This window comes from Neoarthrinium moseri (assembly GCF_022829205.1).
Source record: "Neoarthrinium moseri strain CBS 164.80 chromosome Unknown scaffold12_Wmoseri_CBS_16480, whole genome shotgun sequence".
NCBI classification, from domain to species: domain Eukaryota; kingdom Fungi; phylum Ascomycota; class Sordariomycetes; order Amphisphaeriales; family Apiosporaceae; genus Neoarthrinium; species Neoarthrinium moseri.
The window spans coordinates 124,221-151,630 of record NW_026055126.1 but is presented as its reverse complement, the minus strand read 5'-3'; the positions used below and the strand labels follow the sequence as shown (position 1 = coordinate 151,630).

At 52.3% G+C, this 27,410-nt stretch overlaps 10 protein-coding genes across 10 annotated transcripts; 6 read left to right on the top strand and 4 right to left on the bottom strand.

The window, feature by feature from the left end:
• Positions 1-319: 319 nt before the first annotated feature.
• Positions 320-2,212, bottom strand: JN550_004406 (uncharacterized protein; the record flags this gene model as incomplete). The annotated part of the gene is made up of 1 exon (XM_049315918.1): positions 320-2,212. The coding sequence occupies one exon, from the start codon at positions 2,210-2,212 to the stop codon at positions 320-322; it is 1,893 nt and encodes a 630-aa protein (XP_049173478.1).
• A 1,475-nt stretch (positions 2,213-3,687) lies between these two features.
• JN550_004405 (uncharacterized protein) lies at positions 3,688-3,999 on the top strand (the record flags this gene model as incomplete). The annotated part of the gene is made up of 1 exon (XM_049315917.1): positions 3,688-3,999. One exon carries the CDS (start codon positions 3,688-3,690, stop codon positions 3,997-3,999), a length of 312 nt encoding a protein of 103 aa, XP_049173477.1.
• A 1,000-nt stretch (positions 4,000-4,999) lies between these two features.
• On the top strand, positions 5,000-8,199 carry JN550_004404 (uncharacterized protein; the record flags this gene model as incomplete). The annotated part of the gene is made up of 2 exons (XM_049315916.1): positions 5,000-5,427; positions 5,478-8,199. 2 exons carry the CDS (start codon positions 5,000-5,002, stop codon positions 8,197-8,199), a joined length of 3,150 nt encoding a protein of 1,049 aa, XP_049173476.1.
• A 405-nt stretch (positions 8,200-8,604) lies between these two features.
• JN550_004403 (uncharacterized protein) lies at positions 8,605-9,936 on the top strand (the record flags this gene model as incomplete). The annotated part of the gene is made up of 5 exons (XM_049315915.1): positions 8,605-8,715; positions 8,771-9,112; positions 9,173-9,296; positions 9,349-9,713; positions 9,766-9,936. The coding sequence occupies 5 exons, from the start codon at positions 8,605-8,607 to the stop codon at positions 9,934-9,936; spliced, it is 1,113 nt and encodes a 370-aa protein (XP_049173475.1).
• A 749-nt stretch (positions 9,937-10,685) lies between these two features.
• On the bottom strand, positions 10,686-12,124 carry JN550_004402 (uncharacterized protein; the record flags this gene model as incomplete). Its single annotated transcript, XM_049315914.1, has 6 exons — positions 10,686-11,091; positions 11,148-11,243; positions 11,294-11,411; positions 11,465-11,605; positions 11,655-11,886; positions 11,945-12,124. 6 exons carry the CDS (start codon positions 12,122-12,124, stop codon positions 10,686-10,688), a joined length of 1,173 nt encoding a protein of 390 aa, XP_049173474.1.
• Positions 12,125-13,720: 1,596 nt separating this feature from the next.
• JN550_004401 (uncharacterized protein) lies at positions 13,721-15,037 on the top strand (the record flags this gene model as incomplete). The annotated part of the gene is made up of 4 exons (XM_049315913.1): positions 13,721-13,911; positions 13,969-14,218; positions 14,272-14,453; positions 14,506-15,037. The coding sequence occupies 4 exons, from the start codon at positions 13,721-13,723 to the stop codon at positions 15,035-15,037; spliced, it is 1,155 nt and encodes a 384-aa protein (XP_049173473.1).
• Positions 15,038-18,285: 3,248 nt separating this feature from the next.
• JN550_004400 (uncharacterized protein) lies at positions 18,286-19,827 on the top strand (the record flags this gene model as incomplete). The annotated part of the gene is made up of 4 exons (XM_049315912.1): positions 18,286-19,077; positions 19,160-19,185; positions 19,241-19,329; positions 19,415-19,827. The coding sequence occupies 4 exons, from the start codon at positions 18,286-18,288 to the stop codon at positions 19,825-19,827; spliced, it is 1,320 nt and encodes a 439-aa protein (XP_049173472.1).
• A 204-nt stretch (positions 19,828-20,031) lies between these two features.
• JN550_004399 (uncharacterized protein) lies at positions 20,032-22,095 on the bottom strand (the record flags this gene model as incomplete). The annotated part of the gene is made up of 2 exons (XM_049315911.1): positions 20,032-21,683; positions 21,738-22,095. 2 exons carry the CDS (start codon positions 22,093-22,095, stop codon positions 20,032-20,034), a joined length of 2,010 nt encoding a protein of 669 aa, XP_049173471.1.
• Positions 22,096-23,723: 1,628 nt separating this feature from the next.
• On the top strand, positions 23,724-25,447 carry JN550_004398 (uncharacterized protein; the record flags this gene model as incomplete). Its single annotated transcript, XM_049315909.1, has 3 exons — positions 23,724-23,815; positions 24,116-25,022; positions 25,091-25,447. 3 exons carry the CDS (start codon positions 23,724-23,726, stop codon positions 25,445-25,447), a joined length of 1,356 nt encoding a protein of 451 aa, XP_049173470.1.
• Positions 25,448-26,074: 627 nt separating this feature from the next.
• Positions 26,075-27,148, bottom strand: JN550_004397 (uncharacterized protein; the record flags this gene model as incomplete). Its single annotated transcript, XM_049315908.1, has 1 exon — positions 26,075-27,148. One exon carries the CDS (start codon positions 27,146-27,148, stop codon positions 26,075-26,077), a length of 1,074 nt encoding a protein of 357 aa, XP_049173469.1.
• Between the last annotated feature and the right edge of the window lie 262 nt (positions 27,149-27,410).

The following is a 27,410-nucleotide window of genomic DNA, read 5'->3' as shown; positions in this document are numbered from 1 at the left end:
AAGAGTTGCGATGGCGGGCTTAGTCATCATGAGGAGTGGGGCCAAAGGCAATAACTCTACTGCGAGTAGAGACCACGCCGTAACATGCACAAGCTCACGTCTGGTCGTAATTGCCGGTGCTCAGATCATGATCCTATTCCAAACATTCATATGGAGAAGTATGGAATCCGCGCATGGTTCGCTGCGATGATTGTCTCACCGTGCAGTCTTGTGCCTAAGCTGCTACGAATATGAACAAAGCAAGTCTACAGTGATTGCTCTCGACAAAGCTGACAAAACATACACAATGCATTATACTCCAATTCGGATAAATACATTATCAAGGTGATGTCTCACCTTTTGTCCTGGCAGGCGTTCCATCAACTGCCAGCGCTCCAGCCTGTTTCTCGACGTCCTGCTCCGTCACACCTCCGAGGGTCGCCACAGCTGCATGTTCAGCCAGCTTCGCCTTTCGTTTCTGCGCTCTTTCGGCTCGGCGCTCGTTCTTCTCGGTGTCTTCTCTCATCTGCCGAATTACGGGGCTCTTTGCCCGAATTCTCTCGCCATACTTGTAGAAGATGATTGGTATCGGTATCATGGCCACCTCTAGTAGACCCAGAAGGGTGCCCGCCCACTGGGGCGTGAGTGTGGCGTACATGCTAGGCCCGGCCAGCGGCAGCGTACCACCAAACATGCTGCGCGTAACAGCATTTCCTGCCAGAGCTGAGGCGGCGTAAATCCCGTAAGCACCGGCCAGATAGTTGCTGCCGTATATGAAGCTCATGGTATTACCAGCACCGAACGGAATTCCAAATGCAATTGGGATTGCCCAGTGGATTGTTGCGGGTAGGCAGGTCCAGCTGAACACTAACTGGCCGATGGGCGTCAAAATTGCTCCCATAATCATAACCCTCGCTGTCGCCTCTGGTGGTACCTTGCCAGTCTTCGGGTCCTTGGGGTGCGCGTTGATGATCTTCCGGAGAAGCGGTTCACCAAAAATGACCAGCATGGTGCCTGTTCCAATGCCAACGAATGCCAGACCCGATATCCCAGGCCCCCAGCCACGGTACTGCTGAAAGACGATCGGGTAGGCCACAAAGCACAGATACAAGATGCCATAGATCAAGGAAATCCAAAGGTTGAAGAACCACAGGATCGGCTCCGTAAAGGCCAGTATGAATGGGCGCATGAGGTTGACTTTAAGCAGTTCCACCTTTGAGACCTTGTTGTCATAGCGAGACCAATACCTTTCGTCACCAGTCTCCTTGCGAATTCGGGCCGCCTTCCGCTGGAGAATCATTGGCGCATACGTCTCTTTGGCGGTAAACATGAGGACGGATGCGACTCCAGCAAGAATTAAGACGAGCCAGTTGTCCCATCGCCATCCGAGATACTGAAACACAAAGCCTCCAATGAGAGGACCTGTTACCGGGCCATTCAACGGGGCGATAGACCACAGGGACATCACCATCGCTCTTGTCTCTTCCGTCGAGATATCCACCACGGTGCCTGCACTATTGGACACCATGACAGCGCCAAACACAGCACCAAAGTATCTCACGACGATGATCTCTGCTAGCGAGGTCGCCAGACAACATGGTATCACGAGGATGGTAAAGATTACCATGCATATGAGATAGACAGGCTGCCTCCCCCACAACTCGCTTGCTGGAGCCACAAGCAGACTTCCAGACGCGAGGCCTAGGAGATACGTCGTAACTCCGAGTGTCGCAACCGTGGTACTAGTGAGGCCGAACTCGTCTTTCAGTCCGGATAGCGAGGCTGTGTAGCTCGTGCTGTAGAAGACCACTACCCAGGTGGTAAATGATATGCAAAAAATCAGCCAGGAACGATACCAGCGTGGCCAGTTTCGAGGATTCTCCGGGTCATCGTCGTCGAAGACCACTTCGAAATCTGGAGGCCGCGAGGCGGAACTACCGATGCTCGTAGTTGTTCGGATGTGACTAATGGCTTCCCGGTCATAATCCTCGTCGTCTACGCCGTAGCCCGGGAAGAGGGCTAGTTCCAACGGCGACAATGGATCGCTGCCATCAGAGACATGCGATTCGTGGGACGCACGCGACCCGGTGCGACTATGCACATCTTGCACCTTGTCCAGCTGGATTGATGGCACCGAGACATCGGAATGTTCTGACAAGGAGTCATTCACCGGCGCTTCGGTGCTTGGCTGTCCAAGCCCGGCGCTCTTCTCCAGCCATGCGGTCTCGGCCATGGTTCAACGTGCTAGTTCCGAGAGCACGGCGCTGCTCTAGCCTGTTGGGTGCCGGATTGTGCTCGACTTAGTCACGCACTTGACACGAGCAAATACACTCCGCAAGCAAATGCGAAAACGGTGGGGAGCTGGCTTTGGGAGGGCTCCAGGAGAATCGCATCGCATTCTAGGGAAGCGAGCTGACGAAGAGAGACATGCACTGACTAGAAATCGAATCTCGCGCCGAAGTGGAAGAAGTCGAAAGGGGCGATAGGTCCTGTTATCGGGGACGAGCAGATTTTGTTTCCACCTACCTATTCCCTTGTCGGCTCAGCGCCGCAATTGGGGCATCGCAAACGCCAACGTTGAGACCAAAAGAGGAAAACCTCTAGCGGGAGACCCCTGCCCCTCTATACTGGGGTGCGCTCCCAGCTGGGCATAACGGGGTCACTGCCGTCGATCCCGAGGTCGAGCTCCGTTTGGCCCGCTTTTCCGGAGATAGCACCGGTGTTATTGGCCCTCCAGCAGACCAACACAACGGTCTTACGAACAAAGAAGGGGGCTAAAATCTGCCATGCAGTAAGCAGACCACTGGCCTGTTGACCTGGCCCGGGCTGCTGCATACTCTGAACCCATTACGCGAGCGGCTCAAATGGTTACGACGTACCAATGTGCGGGGTCTTCGCACCTTTGGTCCATGTTCTTGCATGTTCTTGGATGGCAGATGCATGCAAGAGCTCATGTCAGACCGGCGTGTTGCAGCAAAGCTGCCCATGGTAGTCGAAGTACCCAATCAAATACCGAGACTCCAACACGTATTCCGACGTTCGGAACGTTCCGAGCGGTCACGATGATGGATCCGCAACGACGACGTTTGCTTGCCTTGGAGCATTGGTGCCCCACAAAGACCTGGATCAGGAAGCTATGTAAAAATATCTTCTATGTTGATACGTGACGCTAGGACTATCGCACAATGGAAGTGTGCCTTGGCGAAGTCTTACACAACCGACAAAGGCACGTGCATCAGGACAATAGAACTGACAGTTCCCTATCCGTGCATTGTTCTTCCGGCCTTTGATACGTAGTCGGCTATAAGTTGTGCTTTCGCTGAGTGCTATTACACCTACAACACACAAGATCGTCGTCCCGGTTGGTTGGAGTGCACGTGGTCCGGTGCGAAATTAATACATGGTAGGCCGATGTCTCACAACTTCATGTTGTTTCACCGTGTAACCATCCACAATATACATAGTCTCTATATATACTGCTACTTATGTATACTTACAACAAGTTCCTTCGTATAGATCACTCCACTAATTCAGAACATGTCACTTGTATACAGCAGTAGCTGTATCATTCTGTAATGTCACATCTTGCTTGTACCCATACAATACCTTAGGTGTATATATAGATGGGGACCTGCCACCGAACCCTTGTCCTTCCTTCCTTCTTCTCCGCCATACCGTGACAACTAAGTCTCCATAACATACACTAACATGGCCAACCCAAAGACTTCTACTGGTGCGCGCATTGTCCGGTGGTGCAGCCGCGCCTTGCGCCGCCTCACCGGCTCCCGCCGTGACCGTCGGAAGACGGGAAGGACGTCCAAGCACCATGTGCATGGCGCTACCCCAACGCAATCGCGCTCCACTCGGCGCAGCGATCGCTACACGGGCGAGAATCGATCTTGGAAGAAGGTTGGTTACGATGGTGATGGCGTGTATGAGTGGCAATGGCTCCCCACAGGGGAGACGTTTTCGTCAACCGCTGGGGATTCGCGCCAGCTACCCCAAGAACCTCCGCGGTAAACTGACGTTTGATTCCGCTTGAAGAACTTGTGTTCTTCCTCACGATGGTAGATTGTCTCCGGGGCTTTCATCCCTGCTTGGCAAGGAGTAAAGCCTAAGGCCCGGCTGCTATCAAGTGAATCCCACAAAACTCCCTTCTACTAACAGTTGCAACGACGCGGCGAGAACCGTGATCGAGCCGCCGTCGACGACTAACAAACGTAAGAAACCGGAAGTTATCTTGATTTCGTTGAGTTAGAGTACTGTTTAGGTTAGTTTGAAAACCCACGAAATATGAGAAAAAAATCTGTTTCCCCAAAAGTGAAGTCCAGTGCATATATGTGACTACGTGCCGCTTTGTTATCGCTTTATGCTTCCAAATTTCAATTGTCACTTGGCCTGTGCCTTTGACCTTGATTAGACAACGCGTTCAATTGCATATGTGAGAAATCCAACACGTAAACCGTAGTTTGGGCTTTGCTACTGTTCTATTTTGTCCATTGGTTGCATTTTCAAGAAATAGTCCCTTTGCTGTTGTCTCGTTATCTTTCATAACCGTTTCGACGAAAGAGAACGCCTTGGGAGATACATAGGGGCATTGCGCGGTCGTGCAATGCCGAAAACTGACTTTGGAGCCAAATACCGTAGCCTGACGACGAAGGCAAGTGAACGTCGCCAGCATTCCCCCCGTGATTACGCTCCTTGTGATATGTGTACACGACGTGTATTCATCGACGACACATTGATCTCACGTATACGAGTTCTTGAAATGTGCCGATGGACCATATTTCATGCTCGGCTGATGATAATGCGTCGCGTCTTTCTTTGCCTTTGATTCATTGTGAGCCACTTCCGAAGTTGACAAGCACCAATCACGTGGTGGGACGTGGTCCTGCAGCTGCTTTGCGGCTATGTAGCGATGCAGCAAGGCTGTGCCAACATCCTACAGATTCCCAGGACTCAGCCCCCAAGGCATGAAATAGATACCTCCAGTCGTCAGGTATCGCGATAAGCTGCTCTAATGGATCCCATCACAGCTGTTGGCTTTGCCGCCGGTATCCTCAACTTTATCGAATTCTCGTCGACTCTGGTGCGGGGTACGTTAGAGGTCTACCACTCGACATCAGGCACAACTACGGACAACACCCACAGTGGAAAGCTACTCGCCGACTTGCAAGAAGTCACCCAAGAGCTAGAGGTCCGCTTCGATGTAGAAAGTGGTGATCAGACCGCCAAGGCACTTGCGACTTTGGCAACGAAATGTATGGAGCTCTCCAATGAGCTGGCAGCAATCCTCCAGAAACTCGAAGCTAGGGGCAGAAATAAGAGGTGGAAAAGTTTCCAGGTGGCTTTTTTTGGCGTTGTGAAACAGAACTCGATCGCTTCAATAGAGAAGCGACTGGCAGAGTATCGTTCTCAGATCATCTTACGTCTGAGCTTAATGACAAGGTAAAAAGCAGGATCCAGTCTCATCGTTCGACGACGCTGACCAGTCACAGCTCCCAGAATTCTGCTTTGGGTCACCATTTTGATGATCTTGCGAAAACGAGTCTTGTTTTGAAAAGAGAGCTTGGCCATAATGCGCGCCTCCTGAAACAACTGCAAGCATCCGTCCAGCAGATGCAGAGTGACGGGGAAATTTCCTCTATCTTGATAAAGTCTCAGATTTCGGAACTTCAGAGAGCAACACTGAACACCCAGCAAGAGAATTTGTTACTGAAAGGTCTTTACTTTGATTCTTTGTTTCTCCGGGAAGAGTCTGTTAGCGACCCTGAGGCTGGCACCTTTAGGTGGTTACTGGACTATGGGGTCCAGTTATCTGGTCATTCGTCGGACACATCATATGCATCCACCAGTCCATCAAGCCAAGAGAAGATAAACATTTTAGATGAAGCTGCACTTTCTGCACGACTATCAGCCATATCAGCATTTCGCGGCTTTCTGGAAGCTGGCAACGGCTTCTTCTTCATCTGCGGCAAAGCAGGTTCAGGAAAGTCAACGCTGATGAAGCACCTGGCTTACGATCGCACTTTAAAGCAAGAACTTGACCAATGGTCTGGAGGAAGAAGACTTGTAGTGGCTAAGTTCTTCTTCTGGAACTCGGCGGACGCAATGCAAAAGTCCCTGAAGGGATTATATCAATCGCTTCTCTTCGAGGTCTTCCGGCAATGCCCAGATTTGATTCGCGTCCTCTCTGAAGTGATCCCTTCAGCTTGGAGTTTTGGGTGGAAGCCCAAGCTTGACGAAATGAAGACCGTATTTGAGACACTCGTCAGTCGTCCACTTCCGAACGTGGCGTTGTGTCTTATTGTCGATGGGTTGGATGAATATGAGGGAGATGCTCTTGAGCATTTTGAGCTGGCCAAGTTACTGAAGCAATGGTCTAGCCAGCCAAAAGTCAAGATTATATGCTCAGCAAGGCCGCACACTCAGTTCCTGGATACCTTTGATCTACCTCATCGGGTTTTCCATCTACATGAATTGACGCGGAACGACATTCGTTCTTACGTCAAGGTACAATTTGCATCACGTTTACCAAATACTAAAAACGGTGACCTGATGGGCGCCTTCGGTACCATTGCCGAGGAGATTGTGGGCATGTCAGATGGCGTGTTCCTATGGGCACGGCTTGTTGTGCGCTCGCTTCTCATTGGCATGGCCCATGATGATTCACCAAAAGCCTTGATGAAAAGGTTGAATGACACCCCCCGTGACATCAACACCCTTTTTAGAAGGATCTTGGACTCTGTGGACCCAAGTGTACGCCATAGATCCGATCAGATGCTCTCACTGGCTCTCGATAACCCATTCAAACATGACCTGAGCGCAATTGTCTACTCATGGATCGAAGATCTGGATGATCCTGATTTCCCGTTCAACCGCCCATGCAAAGGCATTGGTGAAGCGGAGGTCGAGAAACGACTAAGTATAGTCCGACGACAATTGGATGCTCTTACCAGAGGGTTGCTCGAAATTAAGGAGCAACGCTCAGGTTTTGGTCGTTGGGATGGTGAAGCCCCCTATTGGCGATACCCGGTCGGGTTCTTGCACAAAAGCGTACGGGATTTCTTACGCGACCACTGGAAGATCAACACTCTGTATGGGGCCGCTCCTACCTTTGATCACCTGCGTTTGTATATTGCACAAGCGCAATACGGGATAGGAACCCATCTCTGTGGCAGTTACATACCGTATAGCGTGATAAGGCCCCAATACGGCCAGATTATTTCCTTCTTGGCGCACATATCCTCTCACGATGACCAAAGACGCATATTAGATCATTTAGCGAGAATACACGAAGGTTATAGGTCGCTTAGTCTCTCGTATCCCAAAGGAGAGAATCTCCTCTTCTGGCGGGAGACCGTTGAGTGCCACACTTGTCGGACGCACTGGTTACAGCCAAGCGTTGATGTCAATTTTTGGCACTGGATCACCCAAACCCAATTCTCCTGGTATTCTTTAGAACTTTTACGAAGACATGATAGGGATAATACCAACAGTCGCTTCATCGACAGAAAGCGTCTCAGTCTCAGTGCGATCTGTAGGCCAGGCAATCTCGACCTTCTGCGATATCTCTTCAGCACTGGAGTATCACCAGCGACGCTGTGCACGATAATCGTGTATGAAGATCGAAAAAGCAACGCCTTCGGAAGTGAAGGCGCTGTTCATGCAGAGGCACCGTTGTGGCTCGTATTCTTGAGATACTATCTGTTGGAATGGCGCTCTAGGCCAGCTAATATGGATCGCTTACTGACATGTTTTCTTGAAGCTGGAGCAGACACGAACTTGATCGCCTTGGCATATATCGAGAAAGCACCGGGTCGAGATAAATCCTTTCCCGTTTCCATTCTCGATGGGACACTGAGTTTCTTTATTGAGCTGAAGGAACTGTTAGATATAGTTGGGTTCTGCGACGATCCCGCTCGTAGAGACCTGCTGCGCGGAGCCTACAAGGTAGCATGGACGGCCTGGATGCGACCTGCAGTTAAGTTGCTCAACCCATACAAATCGCACGGTCATGCAGGAAGCGGCTGGAAAGACAAGTATAGACCAGCAACCCAGGAAGAGCTGCGTGACCCCGGTCTGACCGTCTTTGGTGTCATTTCAGAGACGGCTGGGCTTGTGGGCAGGTTCAAATTCCCAGTGCTTGGAGTAGATGAGATCGATGGGCCGATTGAGTTTCATAACAAATTTCGGACTGGAACTGTTCATCGAACCTGAAGAAGATACTGTACACAGTAATTGAAGGTGCGCTCGAGTAATTCTGTTGTTGAAAGTGAAACTCAAAAAAGAGATTGCTCTGAACGGCTACTCTACAAATTAATTAACTGTACCCTTTGCAGGCTGCAGGTCTTCCTGCCTGTGATAACAATGAACTGAGTGCGATTGGGATCAGCGTCCTTGGCGCGTGAGTGTCGCGTTTCTGTTAGGAATGACGCATCACAAATATGTGGGCTGGCTACGTGTGGTCCAGGCTTAAAACTCAAAGATGGCGCGTTCCTCGTCAACCCGAATCTATCTGTGAAGAACTTCCCTGTCCTAGTCCAATGGAATCAACTCTGCTAGAATCGGACTTACCTCGTATAGTTACTTTTCCGCTTCTCTGTATCTTGGCCCGAAGTCAAGATGTCGCCGAAGCGCAAATCCGGAGCCCAGGCTGAACAAGCCGTGGAGCAGCAAAGGAAGCGCAAATCGTCCGACAATGAGAATGGGAGCACTAAAGAAGGTAGCGATAAGGTATAGCCGACTTTAGTTCCTCTTCGGCGGCAGTGAACTAACAGAATCGTTCCAGCCTAGTGATAGCGAGGTTGACAATCGCGAGCCGCATGACTATTACTGCATTAACCGTCATTTCTTCGACATAGAGAACGAGAACAACGCCAAAGATGAAGACGACCAGCTGGACGAGGACGAGATAGACGACCATTACGACGAGTACCTCAAGAAGAACGGTGCTGCTTTGAAGCCTGCTTCGGACTTCCCAGACCAGAACAAGTGGATTGCTATGTGGGAGACCTGGACGGTGATTTGCGACTATCGCCGTCGGGCCACCTACACATGCCCCGACTTCTTCGGCATGTACGTCTACAACGACTTCAACGGATATGGTCTTCAGGAGCTCATTGAGAACTTGGTAAGCTGACAGACGCGGCAGAGTAAGGCGTCAGTTCTCGACTAACAGTGCGCGATCTAGCTTGCATCTCTTGATGAAGAGTTGAAGAAGAAGTCCCATGACGACAAGTCTCTGAAACACATGTGGGCGATGTCCGCTGCTTTAATTCACTGGCTCTTGGTGGAGCAGCTGAACCCATGGATGGGTGAGTTTACCAGCGCACTTCGTGGTGATTACCACTAAACAGCCATTTGTAGGCCTGGATGATGGCGAACGCGTCCAGGAAACAGTCAGACTGATTGGTCTGTCCTTCCTGGCCACCCTCAATGAAATTGACAAGGCTAGTCTTCTGAAGAAAGATTCTACGATCAAGGATCTCGGCCTCGTCATGTCGTTGTATCTCCAGTGGTCCAATGGACTTGGGGATTACGGCATCGATGGCGAAGAAAATATTGGTTGGCGTAAAGACGTTGTTGCATACGCCAAGAAGGCACGAGTCGACCTCGAGGCAAATGGCTGCTTCGGGATCGGTAAGGTGGTTAAATTACTTGATGAAGAGCACGATGGCATCGAACCGCTTCCCGGGGCTGCCAAAGCTGATCGATGGGGTTGGAAGAAGACTGTAAGATAAGATCCTGGTGATCGTCTATGTCGGTATGCTAATGAGTTCACAGCTCACTGCCTACACAAAGAGCTATGGCAAGCGTGGGAAGATCGGCGGTGAGCAGTTCAACATCATGAAGATGTCCCGAAAGGAGCGTGCTTCGCATGCTTTCGACAAGAAGGACCCGCTTGCACAGTTTTCTGAGAAGGATCTCCGAGAAGGCAATGTAGCGCTGGCCTGATCTTCAGGACAATTTTGCGACGTATTGTTTTGCCGACGATTGTAGGTGGCTCTCAGGAGTTTGCACTAGTAATCAAGGTCTGACTGCTAGGGATCTCTTGGAGAGCACGACAAGGAAGCTACCTCATTAGTCGATGTATGATAATGTACAGTACTGCAATGTGCCTAGTGTTTCGGGTGTATAACTTTCGACCCAGGATGGAATGGGCTTATCGTGCGACCGTTCACGAAATCCAGAACCTTGCTTCCACGCGGGAAAGCTGCTTTGATGACGTATAATTCTGTCCTATGCATTGATCAGCCAACTGCAAGGCTGCGGTTTGTGATGAAGAAAAGGCGGTCTGCCCAAGCGCGGTCTTGGTAGTTAGAACGTACGTGGGCTATTCTTCGGACAGCAGGTTGCTGGCCGTCTAAATAACACACTACAAAGTCAGTTCCCGGTCGTGACACGAAGGTTGGATTAATGGGCTTTATCTTAGATCGTCACACGTGCAAGGATATATTGTCGTTTAAGTTGCAACCAACAGAATACTTTTCCTTCCGAACCGCTGTGTCAAGCCTGTCATAAATCATCAAATAAATCATCAACTTCCCCAGGACAAATGTGACAGAACACACAGACGAAGATTTCTGGCAGGGATCCACGCGACGATCAGTAGGTGAACAATGTCAGTCGGGATATCTCTCTAAGTCGCTTGTACGGAAACATAATCAAACAAAGCCCTCATCGCAGACGGGCTGCCCACAAGATCATTTTTGCACGGTGATCTCAGTCGTCATAACGATTGCGTTCTTCCCGTTATTCCTCGCGCCTTGCAGGATATACTCTTCGCTCCCTGATCTGTCTCCATCTCCATGTGTCGAAGGGTATACGGACCCAGTCACAACGGCGCCCTGGCCACCCTTTATACTCGTACGGTATGACTCGTCGTTGTTGGCAAACGGTCGCCGGTGCATCTCGAACTCGGCCTCGACGTCCGCCGGGCGACTGCGACTGAGGCCCCCGCTCCGGCCCGTGGCCCGGGCTGGATTTCCATATTTGGACAGGTCGTTGTAGTTTCCGTAAGTGCCGTAGGAGGATAGCTTCAGGGCCTTGCCGACAATAGGCTTGAGGGTCGGAGCGCAGGCAGCGATGATTCCGACGTTGAGCTGCAAACTAGAAAAACTTCGTTAGTCGCATTGTGTAACAAAAGGCTATGAAGTGCAACTGACAAGCCGTAGAACTGAATACTTTGTGTGAATGTCTTATCTGTATCTGTAGCGAAGCGAATCTGAAAATAGGCTTTTACGACGCCCAAGGCGACGGCACTTATAGCAGTTAATCTCTGATCAAGCGTGCTAGGGCTGCTCAAACTTACAAGTAGCCCAGGCTAAGAATTATAATCAAGTAAATCCTGACCCGTAGTTTTAACTGCAAATTCATGATGATCGGTATCGGTAATGTTGCGAAGCAAACATCGGTGAAGATGTTGAATCCTGGGATTGATCTGTCAGTAGCGAACTTGGAACAAAGTTTGTGCAGTACAAACCTGTGTTTGCAAGACCAAACTTTATAAAAAGCAAAATGCTGTAGCACTGAGGTTTCGTCGACTTATCCCAGAATCCACTCATCGGCGTGCATTGCAGCAACAAAGTCAACCATGCGAGTATAGTATAAGTGACAACGAAGCCTATGGCTTTTGTTAGAAGAAATCAGCGTCCAGCTTGTGCAGTACTCACCGATTAGAGCCCACAAAGAACGTGAGTACCACTTATTTGTGCTCAAGCGCAGAAGAGAGAATGCTATCGAGATCTTCAGGAGGCCAAGTGCGGCCATAGCTGAGATCAAGGACTGGAAGAATGCTATGTGATCAAACACGGTCTTATCTGCAACAGCTATGGTGTCTTGATGCTTTCCCAGCCCAACGTATCCCTGAAGGATAAAGCACAGCATGCCACCGAAAGTACATAGCTTCATCGGTTAGTCAGACAAGACAGTATCCCGGACAGTCTGGGTGTTTGTGGCTTACAATACATAAGGCCATAGTGAGATCATCTTTCCCGGCTGCCTTTAGTATCACAACTCTGGCGTATATCCGAAGCGCTGCAATGATCAAGGCGACCCCGTGAACAGCACCCGTGACCCCGAGGATATATGGTAAGTTGCTCTCTGCCGCCCGGGCAGGATCAACAATCTTCGTCGTGGACATCGTCTATTATCGCCTCGTGCCGACTTTCACTGCCACTTTCGACCTTGGCGATTACAAAACCTGCGGGAGAAGAATGGGTACTCGACTAAACATACTGAGGGCACAAGAGAGAGAGGGAAAGTAACCCATGTGGACTTTGCCCGGCAGTGGGCATTACCATAGTTATCTATTCTTGTTTCGGATCTTGCTCTTCTGACATCTGAAAATCCGCCGAGCCAGGTTGCGCCGGCCATTATTTGACTAGACGACAACGCCAAACCCTATGCAAAGTAAAGTGTCCCAACCGAGCCAGTCTGCGTCGTTTCCCAAGCTCGCAGAGCAGCCAGGGGGCCGGTAAGAATACGAAACCTGTGGCAGAAGGCATTGAGAATCGAAAAGCTTCCTATTCTCCCCATTCTCCCGGCTGGGGTCCCTTACAACATTCCCGGTAAGAACCCAGACTCTAGGGCCTTGGCACATGGAACAGCCCAGCGACGGAAGCGGGCGCCGCGCGTGTGCCTGTGAAATTGCGCCTATGAGAAGAGCACCATATTTCGTGCAAAGGTTCCGAAGTAGTCTAAGGATTCAAGTTCTCGACTAGAACCCCCGCCAGCACTAGACTAGGGAGACGTTCTAGCTCTCTACTAGTCTACGGCACGCATCTTAGCAGATTGCAGGAGTTCCAAATCGTTTGGAGCTGATTCTTAATGGCATAGTGCCCAGCACGGCACGGGGGGTCTGATCCAAAATAGAATGCTCTACGGCGCTGGTCTGAAAATCTGCCCATCTCATAATGCGTAGTGGAGTTCCCGCGAAATAACGTTGTCTCCACGCAACTAGGCAACCCGCCCCAAAGTCTCCACGCCGGTTGGAGTGATCACCGTGATCATCGATCTGTTGGCCCGAGTAGGAAAGAATGCAATGGTTTCGTGTGTGCATGTTCCGCGATCTCGTCTGATCTGCAAGGCTAGATCGGATCGATCGTATGAAGAGCTGGCTTCTGTCATTTCTGATCGCTGGATTTTCAAAAGCAAAAGGATCTTGTCGCTGTCGACGTTGTTTACAGACAGGCCGCAGGGGCTCCGTAGTACAAGACCTTGCCAATCGACCCATATGTTTCCTAGTTGCAGCCTTCTAATCCGTCTTGAGAAGGTCCCCGACCGGAACCTGGGAGCCGTTAGATGCACCGAAGTCTCTTCGGGTTCTGGCAATTGCCCGTGGATATGTTCCGACAACCCACCACACCTGCACCCATTTGACATCGCCGAGCCAATAGTGCTAGCTGGGCCATCACTGTAGCGAGGTTAGTGTCGCGAGAACTGCCTCCTCCGGGCGTGAGGGTTGCATATGAACCAGCTCCCTGGTTTCCCCTAAAGTGACCGGGGTCCCCTCAGTGAAATCAGGGGTCCCAGGTCGCTGGAAAGCCTGGTACTCGCTCGCTAATAAGCCCGTATCAATTATATAGGATCGCTCTGCTGTGATTGAACAATGCGTTCTACGCAGCTTCCTCTTCGTGGCACCCTCGGCTCTTGCATATCTGCCTTGCTCTCCCGCGCTGCTCTGTGGTAGAGTTGCTTTGTGTGAAACTGTAGCTTCGCTGTAGTTACATACGCCATTATGCACTTCACAAGCTTGGCTGTCTTCGGCCTGTGTGCCACTTCCGCACTCGTTTCGGCTACTCCTCTACAGACGCGGGATGTTCTAGAAGACTTGCAAAACCAGGCTCTCGCGGCTTTACGGGACGCAACAGACAATGGCCTCGCCAAAAAGTCATGCTCGATCTTCAATGCCAAGATCCGGAAAGATTGGTAAGTGGAACGTCGAGAGCTGGATGATTGTCGCGCTGATGATATTAAACAACACAGGGCGCTCTTGTCTGCGACTGAGAGGAAGTCGTACACGTCTGCTGTGAACTGCTTGATGAAAAAGCCATCCAGGTCGGACCCAGCTGTTGTTCCTGGTGCAAAAAGTCGATATGATGACTTCGTCGCTCAACATATCAATCAGACCCTCAGCATCCATGGGACAGGTTCTTTCCTTAGCTGGCATCGATACTTTGTGTGGTCCTACGAGACTGCGCTAAGGGAGGAATGTGGCTATACTGGCTATCAACCGGTGAGTTTATCAAGTGTCCGGTTCTTGAGCCCGCATAGACTGACTATTCAAAGTACTGGAACTGGTTGTCTTATCAAAACAACCCAACGAAGTCTCCCGTCTTTGATGGCAGCGCTACCAGCATGAGCGGCGACGGCTCATTCGTCGCGCACAATGGTAGCGTTGGCGGTGCTGGCGCCATTTTCTTACCCTCGGGTAACGGCGGTGGTTGCATCACCAGCGGCCCTTTCAAGGAGTATGAAAATCCCATTCGCCGCTTGTTGAATAACATACTAACTGGCCGATAGCATGACAGTCAATCTAGGACCCGTGTCCCCTACTATGGCCGGCGAGACGAAGGTCAACTCAAGCTTTGCATACAACCCACGCTGCCTTAAACGTGATCTCAGTGCCTACACTGCCACGACTTGGTTGACTGCTACCAACCTCTTGAACTTGACAATCGGAAACGCTGCTCAGAGCATCGAGACATTCCAGAACGAACTTCAGGGCAGATTCAGTCAAGGCTTCCTAGGTATGCACGCAGCTGGTCACTTCATGATCGGGGGCGACGCTGGCGATCTGTTCTCTTCACCTGTCGATCCCGCTTTCTGGCTTCACCACGCTATGCTTGACCGTGTGTGGTGGCTATGGCAGGCCCTGCACCTCAACCAGGCCGAAACCATCGCCGGAACCGTTACTATATTCAACAAACCACCGAGCCGTAATGCTACCCTAGACGACGTGATATACATGGGTCAATCCAATGCGCCGACCCGGCCGATCAAGGAGCTGCTGAACTCGCTAGGCGATGATCCGTTTTGTTACATCTACTTGTAGAGCCGTACAGCCAGTGTGCATGTATTGTTAGTAATTAAATATAATATCTTGTATATAGGGACATCATAAAAAGCATTGGAGCAATACGTGGTTCTCCTGGGCCATGGAATTGTTGTTTTCGATACCCGTAAAGATTTTCGATATCTGTGAAGGATCGCAAAACTCGAGCACTCTTCAACGTTGGCGTATGGTTCTGCTTACCCGATTGCAAGCGGCAGTTCAGAGCCGCATCAAGGTGGTTTTGGCTGATTGCGTCACAAGCGAACGCCTCCAGACGCCATCGAACCAGACGAGGGTTCGCTTAACAACGCCAATCTCTCGAGCCGCTGCATTTTGCGATCTAAAACTGAACGCCACAACCGCTGTGGATACCAGGTAGCGAGCTGCCCGACTACCAAATTTGAATGACCCGGTCAAGATACATCGCTTTTGGCTCCATAGACCGCGTGGCTATAGCCCAATATAATACCTATTACAAAATGGAAACCCAACTCCTGTGGGGTTAAGGGCTCAAGATGACGAAGCGGAAAGCTCCCAGTGATGCCCAAAGGGTCGGATCTAATAGCGAACAAGGCCTCGCTTGGGGTAAGGTTTATCCTGATTATGGCGAAACGGCCCGTAACAGGTCAGGTCACCGATACAAGCTTATAAGTACTCTTATTTGATTCGGTGGTAAGTTCAATGGTCCTGGTTGCGGAGGCTCAACGGGCTTGTAGAACGGATCTGCGACTTGATGTTCAGACAAGCCACTCCAGGCAAAAACATAGATCATGAAAGGTGCGTTTTCTCATTGAGGGTGACTGCACCCTCAAATCTTGACGGTTTACAAGGTTTTCCCAAAAGCTGGGCCGAACCAGACAGCTGGGGTGCTCTGGAACATGTCGCATGTCTCCACAGCCACTTCCGACTGTTCCAGAGCATCTCCACTTACAACGGTCACGGATCAACGTTCACTAGTCTAACTTGTCATTCGAGGACCCGGAGCTACCTTGTGAACAGGAGATTCGAGCAGTTTTAGGCCAATCCTTCGCATTCAGCAGACAAGGGTTTGAAATTGATTGCCAAGATCTGAAAGTCAAGATCTTGTCAGAGGGAATGATGCCAAACCAAATGGCTGTTGTTTGAAATGGACCAAGTTAGTTACGCACTAAATCAATCACGTATAAGGGAAACATGCCAGCCTATTATGCTAAGCTCTCTGCCATTATTGCACGACCTATACACCCTCTAAACTGTGATTATATTCCTCCTATCGAGCCCCGGGGCGATCGAAACAAAGGAGTATCAATAATAGTTGGCCCCTAGTAATAGATCATCCTGTTAATTATGGCGACAATCCACTTCAGCAATAGTCTTTCAAGGATAGAGAGAGGCTATCCTTTCCTGCATTGTTCTTGGGATCGCTATTACTATGTGATGCATCTCGTGCCCAGCAGATTCAGCCCAATTAGGCCACCATTTTTGTGTGCGGTGAACTAGTTTATGGTCGATGATGACGGAAATACGCTGAGACTAATCACATACCCCCTCCCATGCACCAGCTCCAGTTTCAGCGTGACGTTGCTACCATTGGACTCTGGAAACATCATTTTCCTTCAGCCTGGTGCCTCGCAGACCGCCAGACGCAGCGGAGAACAACGGTTACCATCACGGAACTTGCCATGGTATGACAAAGTTCCCGCGGCTCCGACACGGGTTGTCGTGCTTCCATAATCTCGTAAATCCGGAGGCTTCGATAGTGCGCCCATACCCTACGTAATTGAGTATTAACGTACGATTATAAGAAGAGATGCTAGGCTCACTATTGCTTTTCTGGAAGCAAACATTTACCTAGAGTACCTCCACAATAACCACTGAGAGTAAGTGGGTTGGTTTCACAGAGTGGACCGGCAATTTTGTATGAGAGCTTAGAAGGATGCGCAAGATTACCCTGACCGTTCTGAGAACCGTCCTGTATGTCGAGACTTCGGTGATGGCCGCGGTATCATTATACAATGGCTTCATGGTCGGGAGTTACCAATTATTTAGGTCTTGTACACGGAGAAATGTGACAGTAAACAGTGATGAGCTAGATGTATTCTTAGTTGGCCGGATGTACCTGATCTTTCAGTTAACTACCTCCGTCACAAACACGGTCGCAACGAATACGGTTGAGTCGTCGAGAAAGTTGAAGTGAGGTTTTCCGAAGACACAGACCAGCACTTCTGCCGGTTTATTGAAACCAGACTTTCGGAGACTTCTGCTGTGATCACGAAGAGTCCTCAACGACCAATCATAGAAACTCACGCGTGTGAAGAACTGAATAATTGGGTGTACGACACGTCACCATCGGACATCCAAACAGAAACCTTCTGGCATTATACCAGTTGGGAAGATCTTTCAAAATAATACCACGTACGGTTCCATAATCAAACGCGTATATCCCTCACAGCCTCAGGTGTCCCAAGCGGCCGGCTTTGAACATCAATGTTCTTCCATTGTTCTCGAATAGTGCTCGTTGGTGCCCTTTTGCCACAGTGCCCTAAATGACTTATGAGTTCTACGAACACTCGTCGCAAGAAGCACTCGAGTACCAGCGTGCCGAACTCCGAGTCGGGGCCGGCAAAATGCGCGGACGGGTCGGGTAATAGCGCACGCGCTCGCGGCTCCCAGGCTCCGTCTCTTTACCCGGACATCGATCGGCGCCGCCAAGCGAAGTCGTGCGATCCGGCATGCGGAAGACCTTAATGTGATACAAACCAGTGGGGCGACAACATCAAAATGCTTACCGTCACCTTGGCGAGGACTTCACATAGGACTTAACATGCCAGTTGGCGCATGTTCGCACCGAACCAACCGGCCCATCAGGACGACTAGAATGTCGAGCACTAGCTTACTCCTGTCTCTGACAATATTAGGGGAATATCACGGATACATACGTTGCGGTTAGCTGTCACTCGGCCTTCTCGGCTTCTCTCAGCCGCAGCCATGCCCCGGAGAGTAGCGCCACCCAATCCGATGCTTGGCTTCCATTCTCCCTGCTTGTCCCTACTTGGCTCTATGCACGCAGTTTCCCGTGAAGCTTGCATGCCGTATGCGAGAGAACTTTGAGGTTCATGTGGGTCTATGAGAAGACGATCGTATATGCTTGAATAGCCCAAGTTCTGACCTGAAGGGTGGAGACTGATGTATATAGTGGGACGTGCAATATCCTCCCTTCTCTTGAAGCAGTATCTGCAGTTTTTCAGCAGATGGAAAAAGGTATCGAGATGCTGCTCAAGTACCTAACGCCGAAGTCCTTCAGCCTCGCTCTCATCGCAGGCCTCGCAATCCACATACATGCCTCATATCTTGACTATCCCACAACCTCGTCAGCACGCCAGCAATGTGCTCTAGATATCCCAGTCTCGTTCCAGCACGGGTCATACCGCATGAGTCCATTGCCTCTAGATGATACTACCCTAGACTTGCCTTCCAGCTACAGCCCCTGGACCCATCCTCCGGCCTGCCTCACCTCCCTCTTGGACTCCTCGGAGAAGTATTGCATCTACACAAACGACGGCCAGGGCTCCAATGGGGTAAGCATCATCACCCGCCCATCGCTGGCGGCCGCCAGCGCGGCGGTGCTGCTGAACGAGAAACTCTCCGACCACTTCGCCGCACGGGCGGGGCGGAACGACAGCCATCTACACCTGCTCCCATCGGCCTTACCCGGGTCTCCATCCTCCTCAGTACCGGTGGAACTTCCCTATGAGATCGTCAATATGTCGGAGAAGGGGAAGGGCGTGCTGGCCACGCGCCGCATCCGCAAAGCCGAGGTGCTCATGCTCGACCACGCGTCGTTGCTCGTGGCCGCGGCGTTCCCGGGTTCTGTGAGGCAAGTGGATGGGTATGAGATCCTTCACCGAGCTGCGGACCAGCTGCGGGACCCAGGGCGCGTTCTCGGGCTTGGGAGGTCCAGTAAGGGGGCGGCGGACGTACTGGAAGATGTGATAAGGACGAATTCGTTTGCGTTTGACTTGGGCGGGGAGCCGCACATGGCCGTCTATCCAGAGATCTCGGTGAGTTTGCTGCACTACTGTGGAGGAAGAAAAGGGCGGCGTTTGATATGAGGAGCTGCTCTGCTGACGTCTGATATAACAGAGGATCAACCATGGGTGCAATCCCAAGTAAGGACTTTCTGCCTTTTTGTTGTCGTTCCGATGTTGACAAGATATACTTCAGCGCATTTGCACGATTTCTGCCTCATAGTCTCGCTGCGAGCATCATCGCATTCCGGGACATTGAGCCAGGGGAGGAAATAACCATCAGCTGTAAGTGTTGGCTGCTCGCCCGAGCCCTGTCAAGTCGGGCCGCTGGCATGCCATACCTTTGTCTACTCGCTCACTTCCACTCAAGATATTCCCTTCGCCAGTCCCACCTCGGAACGGCAAGCTCTCTTGTCGCGCTGGAACTTCAACTGCACATGCGCACTCTGCGCCTCGTCGCCTTCGACCCGGGCATCGTCCGACTACCGGCGCACCAAGATCCGTTCCCTGCGCGAGGAGATCTTGGAGGCCATCGGCAAGCGCGACGGGACGCGCGCCGTCACCCTTTCGCACGAGGTGCTGCGACTGGCACAGATCGAGAAGCTGGAGCCGCTCTACGGCGAGACGTACAATACCATCGCACGGATCTACTGGCATGCGGGGGACAAGCGGACGGCGGAGCGGTATGCGCGGTTGAGCCTGAGAACTCTAGGGGAGCAGGGGTATATTGATGATCGTGAAGAACATTTGGAAACATTGCTAAAGACGTTTGAAGAGCCTTGAAGAAGGCCGAGTCGGAATATATGGATAATCCCTGGTTCATGAATTGCAACTCAGGTGTGCCTCAAGCTAGGCAGTGTCTATCGAATGCGAGGCTTCCGTCATCATGAGGAGAACATTTGGACGGTTCTGCAATCAAGGTAGTTAGCAAAGAGCCAGATACCTTTAGTGGCACACTTCCATCCATCTAAGCGTGGGGGCAAGACATTAGACAATGGTATAGTCCTCTCGCACGGAGTTTTGAAATGCATAATAGTGGACCCTGCCCTTTCCGATCCTCTCAAATACTTTGCCCGTAAACCCTTGCTGATGAGTCGCCGTGATATCTTTGAGAATAAGAACCTCGCTCTGCTTGATCCGGTTCTCGAAAAGCTTTTCGCAAAGGAGTACTGGGGCCATCCAGACATTGATCGCCAAGTCGTCCACTTCCACGTCCAAGATACATGAACCAATGGAGACACCACTCGGTATCCCGATGACTCTTTCCCCCGTCTTGGGTGTAAGCCGAGTCATCAGACACCATGCTTCCAGAAGCGTGCCTGCAGCCTTCAGATGTCCACTTTCGACAATGCCATACTCATCGGCATCATCCCTCTCTACTGTGGCGGTGAACACGGTCAAGGCGCCTGTATGCCTCGTCTCAGAGCCGAGATCCTCAAGCATTCGCAGCCCCGCAAAGGCTCGCTTGATTGCCGGGTTCTCGATTGGTCCATCGATGCTGGCCCATGACCAGCTTGGTGCGCAAAACGCCTGGGCTCTCTTGTGCTGGGCCCCCGTCGTGCGGTCAGCTTGCCACAAGAGATGCTTCAAGAACTCGTCCTCCCAGAGGCCGGCAACATAGACTCCCAACTTTCCCTGTTCGCCGTAAATCCTTGCTATGCCAGCTAGTGCAGGAAGCTTGTCCCCTCCAACAGTCAAGCTACGTTTGGTGTACTCGTTGATGGCATCCGCCCAGGCGTTATGCATCAAGATCTTTGATATTTCCCCTTTTAACTCATACACGTTGTTGAAGAGGCCAAGCCCGTATGGAACGTGGTGGGCCTCTATGCTGTCGCCTTCGTGAACTGCGGACTCTCTGCATTCCCAGTGGAAGAGCTCGGGGGCCAAATGCAGAAAACGGGCGGACATTGCCCGCTCCTGGAACGTCCAGCCTCGTGTTGAAAGAGGACTTCCATCGAATGCTTTGTCAAAATCCTGAAACTGTGGAGTGATGAAGACCTGGTACGGTTTGTCAGAAGCGTAGGGGCCGGACGTGAATGGCCATGGGATCGGAACAGCAATGCGGTGACGGGCGGTTCTTTGGGGCAGTAATGGACCGTCCACGTTCGAGGCGGAGAGCCCACCAATAGTTAAGGCGGCTCGGCTGTATACTTTGTGCATCAATGCTGCCTCACGGCTCCAATCCTCGCGGTCTCCCTGGATAATGCAGAGTGCATCGATCCAGATGTATCGGATGCCTAGTTTCCGTGCGATTGTGACAGCATCTCTGTGTGTCCGCGGCATCGAAGATAGCGTGATGCCATCAATCCGTTCCTGAATATTGGCGGAGGTGGTAACCATCTGGGTTCTAGTTTGACCCCAGCAGTAACTCAGGGCGATATACTGCGACTGATCATCATCCTTGGTAATGCGGAGTCTAACGGTAGCATCATCGTCGTCTCCGACATCGACAACGCGTGTCGGTAGATGTCTGGCGTGGGCATCTCGGTTGGCCCAAGCAGAACACCTCGGATGGCTTGAGTGACATCTACTGATCCATTCTTTCACATTTGACCAATTCCTGTCGTCCTCAGGCGAGGGCGACACGATGCGAGCAGTGAAAACTTTCCTCAAAGTCTCAGGCGCTCGACTCCGTGACTCTGGAAGTGTCAGTAGAGCTGGTGAAATACTAGGGCAAAGGAACATGAACTAACCGTCGTCAAACCCAGTCCGCAGTGTGACAAGGAGCTGCTTTTCTTTCGAGAAGATCTCCAGCTGTTTGCCACCGAACACCTGACAGCGCAGTTTGCGAGCATTCTCGTCTGGGACCTCGGCTGAGATATTGTGCAGGTAGTTGAACTTGTCCGGCAGCCGAGGCCGAGCGGCTTCAGTGAGGATCAAATGACAGAGCTCGCATTCTCCGGCAGCCGCCTCTAGGGACTCCCACGATGAGTGGTGCCACCAATGCAGAGGCTGCTCGGGAGGGTCTGTATGATTCTGAGTGGAAATATATATCATTCGCGGTATCAGCCATTCTCGAGCCAGTCGAACGCAGGTGTGGCACAGGGCCATCCTGAGCACTTGGGGGTGTGTCGCGATCGCAGAATATTTTTGGGCGCTCTAGAGATTCAAGGAGTCACCCATCCCATCTACCAGGACCTTGGGGGGCATCTTGGATGCCTCCAGCGGAGCGCGTGTCACGAAGCGTGACGGCCGCCGTAACCGTTTCTGAGCGAGCTGCATAAAGAGGCTTGCAACCGGTTGATACAGTGTGGTCAGCCGCAGTCGGAAGTGCGACCCAAGGTCCGGCTAGAAGCACCAATCAGACAACGGCGCAACGTGAAGGCTGAGAGTCCTTGAGGTCTGGGCTCAGCAAAGAGGACGTTTGCATGATGTTACAAAATAGACGAAGAATGAATGGGAGTGTTTCCATTTCAATATCTTGGGGCGTTGAAGTGCCTAGTTTTTTCCCTCCCTCCTCGCTCTCATCCAATTTTTTCACAGCTGTGGTCCGTGTTTTCTCAAGCAAAGAAGCCTGGCCCGGTATGCTAGCGACTTTTGGAAACATTTTTCGGACAAAGCCTCCCTACACTGTGACGTCACTGCCTGTCGTCGCGATACTTCTTAGTTATATTCTGACAGCTACCAGCGCCAACGATGAGAGCGAGATGCGCAAGATGAAATCCCGGGCAGCTGCAGCAAGGCTTGGACTCGATTGCACCCACAACCGAGAACATGTACCATGTGGTCCTTTAGAGTTGGTATTGCGTGCAAGCCGAGTTTCAGAAGTCCAGGGCGAACTGTTGTTATCACGTTGGGCAGTGATTGGCCACCGGGGGCCATGCGACCCAGACAGAGGCTACCCCCTAAGGGCTCGCGCCGCCAAGATTGGGGGAGATCTGCAGGGACTCGGCCTGTCACGGGCGACGGATCACCACCTTAAACGGTGCCCACCCGTACCTCTGGCTGGTTGGGTCCGGTGACGGTGAGCGGCCGCGCGATAAGGCAATGGGCAATAAGAGGCGCGGCGGGGGGAGGATTGGCGGGGTCTTTCAGCGGGCGTCTTTGTTGCTTGCTGTTGTTCGCAGCGTCGAGGTTCATTTCACTTTCATTTCAATCTCGAGGTACCGCCGTCGACCGCCCCCCGCCCACGTCGTCTGTCTCCTTGTTGATATAACTAGCTGTTTTTTTTTTTTTTTTTTTATAACAACCCGTGAGCGGAGACTAAAATTCTCGCCAGTTTCCGTCTGACCTCGAAGTTAGCGAGGGACCTGCTGTAGCGTCTGGCCGCACGGATAACCGGGTGCCTGTCGCAGCTGTTGCAGACCGATAGCTTAGACAACGGGCGGCTTATCGGCACCGCCGCCAGGGCACGAGGCGCTAAAAGCGTCACCTTGCAACCAAGGAGGTCGCAGACAGTTGGACCCCCATTCAATCAGATCGAAAAGACTCTGGCCAACCTTTGCGAGGACGCAATTATCTCGACATCTGGGCATCTCTCTCGCGATCTCTCGCCCGAGCACATCTCACCCTTGCGACCCCCTTTTCGGTTGACGCGGGGCGAAAAAACGCTGAAGACGAAAACCCCCGACTCGGGCATTTAGGGGCTTGGAGGCGCGATAAGAAGGAAAGCTCACTGCACACTACACACTGCACACTGCACACACGGCACAGTACAGTGACACACCGCGCCCGCAGCCATGGCGTCCACCACGGCACCCGAGACCGTCAACGAGGACATTCCTCAAAACGACAGCGGAAAGCTCAGGACCTTTATTTCCATCCTGCGGAAGTAAGACTCAACCCCCCCAATCCCCCCAACCCCCGTTGCCGCCCAGATGCGAAGCTGTGAATGCCCTCACCGCCCGCCGCTCTCCTCCCCCAGCGCAGGCGGGGTGTGTGCGTGCGTGTGTGGCGATCCGATGACGGAACCCGGCCAAGACTCAGCAAGGGGTTCTCACAGCCGCAACAGACGAAGAAGCGGCGGAAGAACACAGAGAAAACAAAGAAAGAAGCACACGTCGATAGCCGCGCTACTGTGTGACGTTCAGTTCAAGTCTCGCTAACATGGGCCTCTCTCCCCTTCCTCCAGGTTCATCGGCGTCCCCGATCTCGCTGCCGTACGCTTCTCTCTGCCTTCACAGCTGCTCGAGCCGCGGCCGAACCTCGAGTACTGGAATTACCTCGACTGCCCCAGTGCCTTCGCCGCCATCGGCACCGCGGACGAGCCCATCGACCGCATGCTCGAGGTCCTGCGCTTCTGGTTCACCAAAGACCTCAAGTACGTCAAGGGCAAGCCCTGCAAGCCCTACAACTCGTGTCTGGGCGAGTTCTTCCGCTGCAACTGGGAGGCCGAGAAGAACGCGCCCCCGATCAACACCAAGGATGCCGGCGGCTCGGCCAGCAGCGCCTCGTCCATCAAGTCCGCCAGGGGCGACCCCAGGTCTTCCTCGAGCGTCTCCGTCCCCCAGACCGCCGAGAACCCGACCGGCCCTACCGCGCGCATCTCGTACCTGACCGAGCAGACCTCGCACCACCCGCCCGTGAGCGCCTTCTACATCAGCTGCCCCGAGCAGGGCGTCCACGCCAGGGGCTTCGATCAGATCTCGGCCAAGTTCACCGGCACCACCATCAAGGTTTCCCCCGGCGAGCACAACTTCGGCATCTTCATCACCCTCGAGAAGCGCGACCAGGAGACCTACCAGCTTACCCACCCCGCGGCCCACCTGGGAGGCATCCTCCGGGGCGCCTTGAGCGTTAGCGTCGGCGAGGCTGCCTTCATCACCTGCCCCCAGACCAAGATCAAGTGCATCCTGCAGTATATTGAGGATGGCTGGCTCGGCCGCGCCCAGAACAAGGTCGAAGGTGTCATATTCCGTTACGACCCCGAGAACGACGACAAGATTCGCATCAAGGACGTGCCCGACAAGGATGTTCTGATCAGACTAGGCGGCTCGTGGAAGGAGAGGATCGTCTACACTCTGGGTCCCAAGCCCGTGGTATGTCCTGTTCTGTTTTCCCAGTCATGCTTTTCCCCTACACCCGAACTGAACTAACCTCTCTGCAGGACTCTCATCCTCCCGAGAAGCAGACCGTCATCATCGACCTCAACCCCCTATTTGTGGCCTCCAAGGTTCTGCCCCCCAAGGAAGCGCAAGCCGAGAACGAGTCTCTGCAGATGTGGGACGGTGTCACGCAGGCCATCATGTCAAAGCAGTTCTCCAAGGCAACACATGTCAAGCAGGAGCTAGAAGAGAAGCAGCGGGAGAAGGCAAGGGCACGCGAAAAGAACAACGAAGTCTGGCAGCCCGCCTTCTTCACTCAGATCACGGATAAGGGAGGCAAGCCCGAGCTTAGTGAGAAGGGAAAGCAGGTCCTGGAGAGGATACAGAAGGGTGACTGGAGTTTGCAGGGCATCGTATAAAGGGCACCTTTATTTCCCCCCTGACTACCCAAGTCGGGAGTACGACCCTGGAGCGTGTTACTGCTACATTTCCTACGGCCTACCGATGACATGGGATCTCGCCTGCTCCGCTTTCGACATACAACCAGGACTCTTTTGGCTAGACAAGCCAGCGCACATATACGCATATACACATGACTTTTCTAATTTTCTGTTTTGCGTGGGGCATAGCAAATGGACGGCATCTGGGGGGATGGGGGTCGGTTTTCACGGGAGACGCATCATCGCTCATATTGACGATGGCTAGATTTCGGCCAGGCTTCTTGTTCTGTCGGCGTTCTTCATCATGGCATCTAGACGTTCCTACATTAACAATATTTGACAGTCCATCCATCATCTAAACTACGTCTTCCCCCAAATCTTGGGTAACACTAAGGTTCATGACCTTGTTCTCCTCGTCAGCTCTTGCTGGTTCGGAGGCCAGCAGTTTGTAAGAGGCCGGTTCAGTCCCAAACAGACAAGTGTCAAGAACCTGTTCAAGCTCTATCTCATTAAGAGCGGGAGCAGATTAAATCGAGATCAGGTTACAGCAAGAGCCCAGACGCCACTCTCGTCCCTTTCAGGATCTCAAGAAGGTAAGGGAATATATTAAATCTCGCAGATGCCATTTATGCAAACTTTGCCAACGCCACGCTGGTCAAAACGCTGCCAAGACACTCTGAATTGCTCTGTGAGTGTAGATGAGAGTCGATGCTCATACTTCTGATGTAGTTGCAGGGAAGGATTCGTGGGAGGCGTCTCACTAATCGGTATGTTATTTGACTGGTCGATTGCATTATGCGGCCAGCACTTGGCTGTCTTTCTGCTCGACACGAGATTCACTGCGGGTATCGAACTCCATGGTCCCGTCTGCAGACGTATTCTGTGAATGCAGTCCGGGAACTGCTTGAACCCGCATGCATGTCCCTGGATAATGAAAACTTTGCGGAGGCACGGCAGGGAGTCGACAACTGCAGCGTACCTCGCTGAGCATGGTACAGATTCCGCTCGCAGGTCCGCAAACCACGCCACGGGGGCAATGACGTTCCGTATGAGCCTGAGGCCGTGGGGGTGGTCGTGACGAAGCGCCGCCGCCGTCCGGATTAACCTCTCCTGCTCCTCCCACGTCTGGGGACGAAACCACCTCCTCGGAATGCCCTCGATGTAGGGGACCTCGCGCAGCAGGGCAAAGACGTCGTTCTCCCGGTCGACCCAGTATCCGCGCTGCGGCTCGCAGATATCGTTGGAGACCAGCCGCACGTAGCGCTTCGCGAGGTAGGAGCGGGCGTTGGCGTTGAGCAGCGCCAGCCGCCCCAGGGTCCTGCCGCGAGTGTCGATATAGTGCTGCTTCTCGCCCCCCGCGATGGGCGCCGGGCGGACGCGCAGCGCTGAGTCCGCCGAGGGGACGAGCACCTCCCAGATGAAGGAAGGGGCTTCGCAGTCGGGCTCCAGCAGGAAATCCCAGATCCGCGAGTAGAGCTCCTCGGGGAGGTCGTGAATCTGGGCTGGTGTTCCGACGAAGTTGGTGAAATGTCGCTGGGGACTGGCTGATGTGTCTCCAATCGAGGCTGCGACGGGACTCTCGTCAAATGGTAGCAGTGGTCTTTCGGAGAGCTCGGGGTAGGCGTCGTTAATGGCGGGTTTGGCCTGGCAAGTCAAGGGCGCGGCGTCTGATGAATTCATGATGCCTGCGGTGCCTGTGCTTCAGCGTAATGAAAGGTGTGCTGTAGGTTACTTGATGAGGACATTATACAATTGTGAAGCTGTGGAGGCGTAGTTACTGGGCTGTCTGAACACATGCGACGTGAACGGTTCAAGAAACTACCTAGGTAATTTCGTCTGTGTTGCAAGCAGGCTGGTCCCGGCCGTGCCGGCGTAGGGAGGAGATATGGATGGAATTCAGGGGTTAAAGCAGGCTGCCCGTATCCAAGTATTCGGCTCTAGA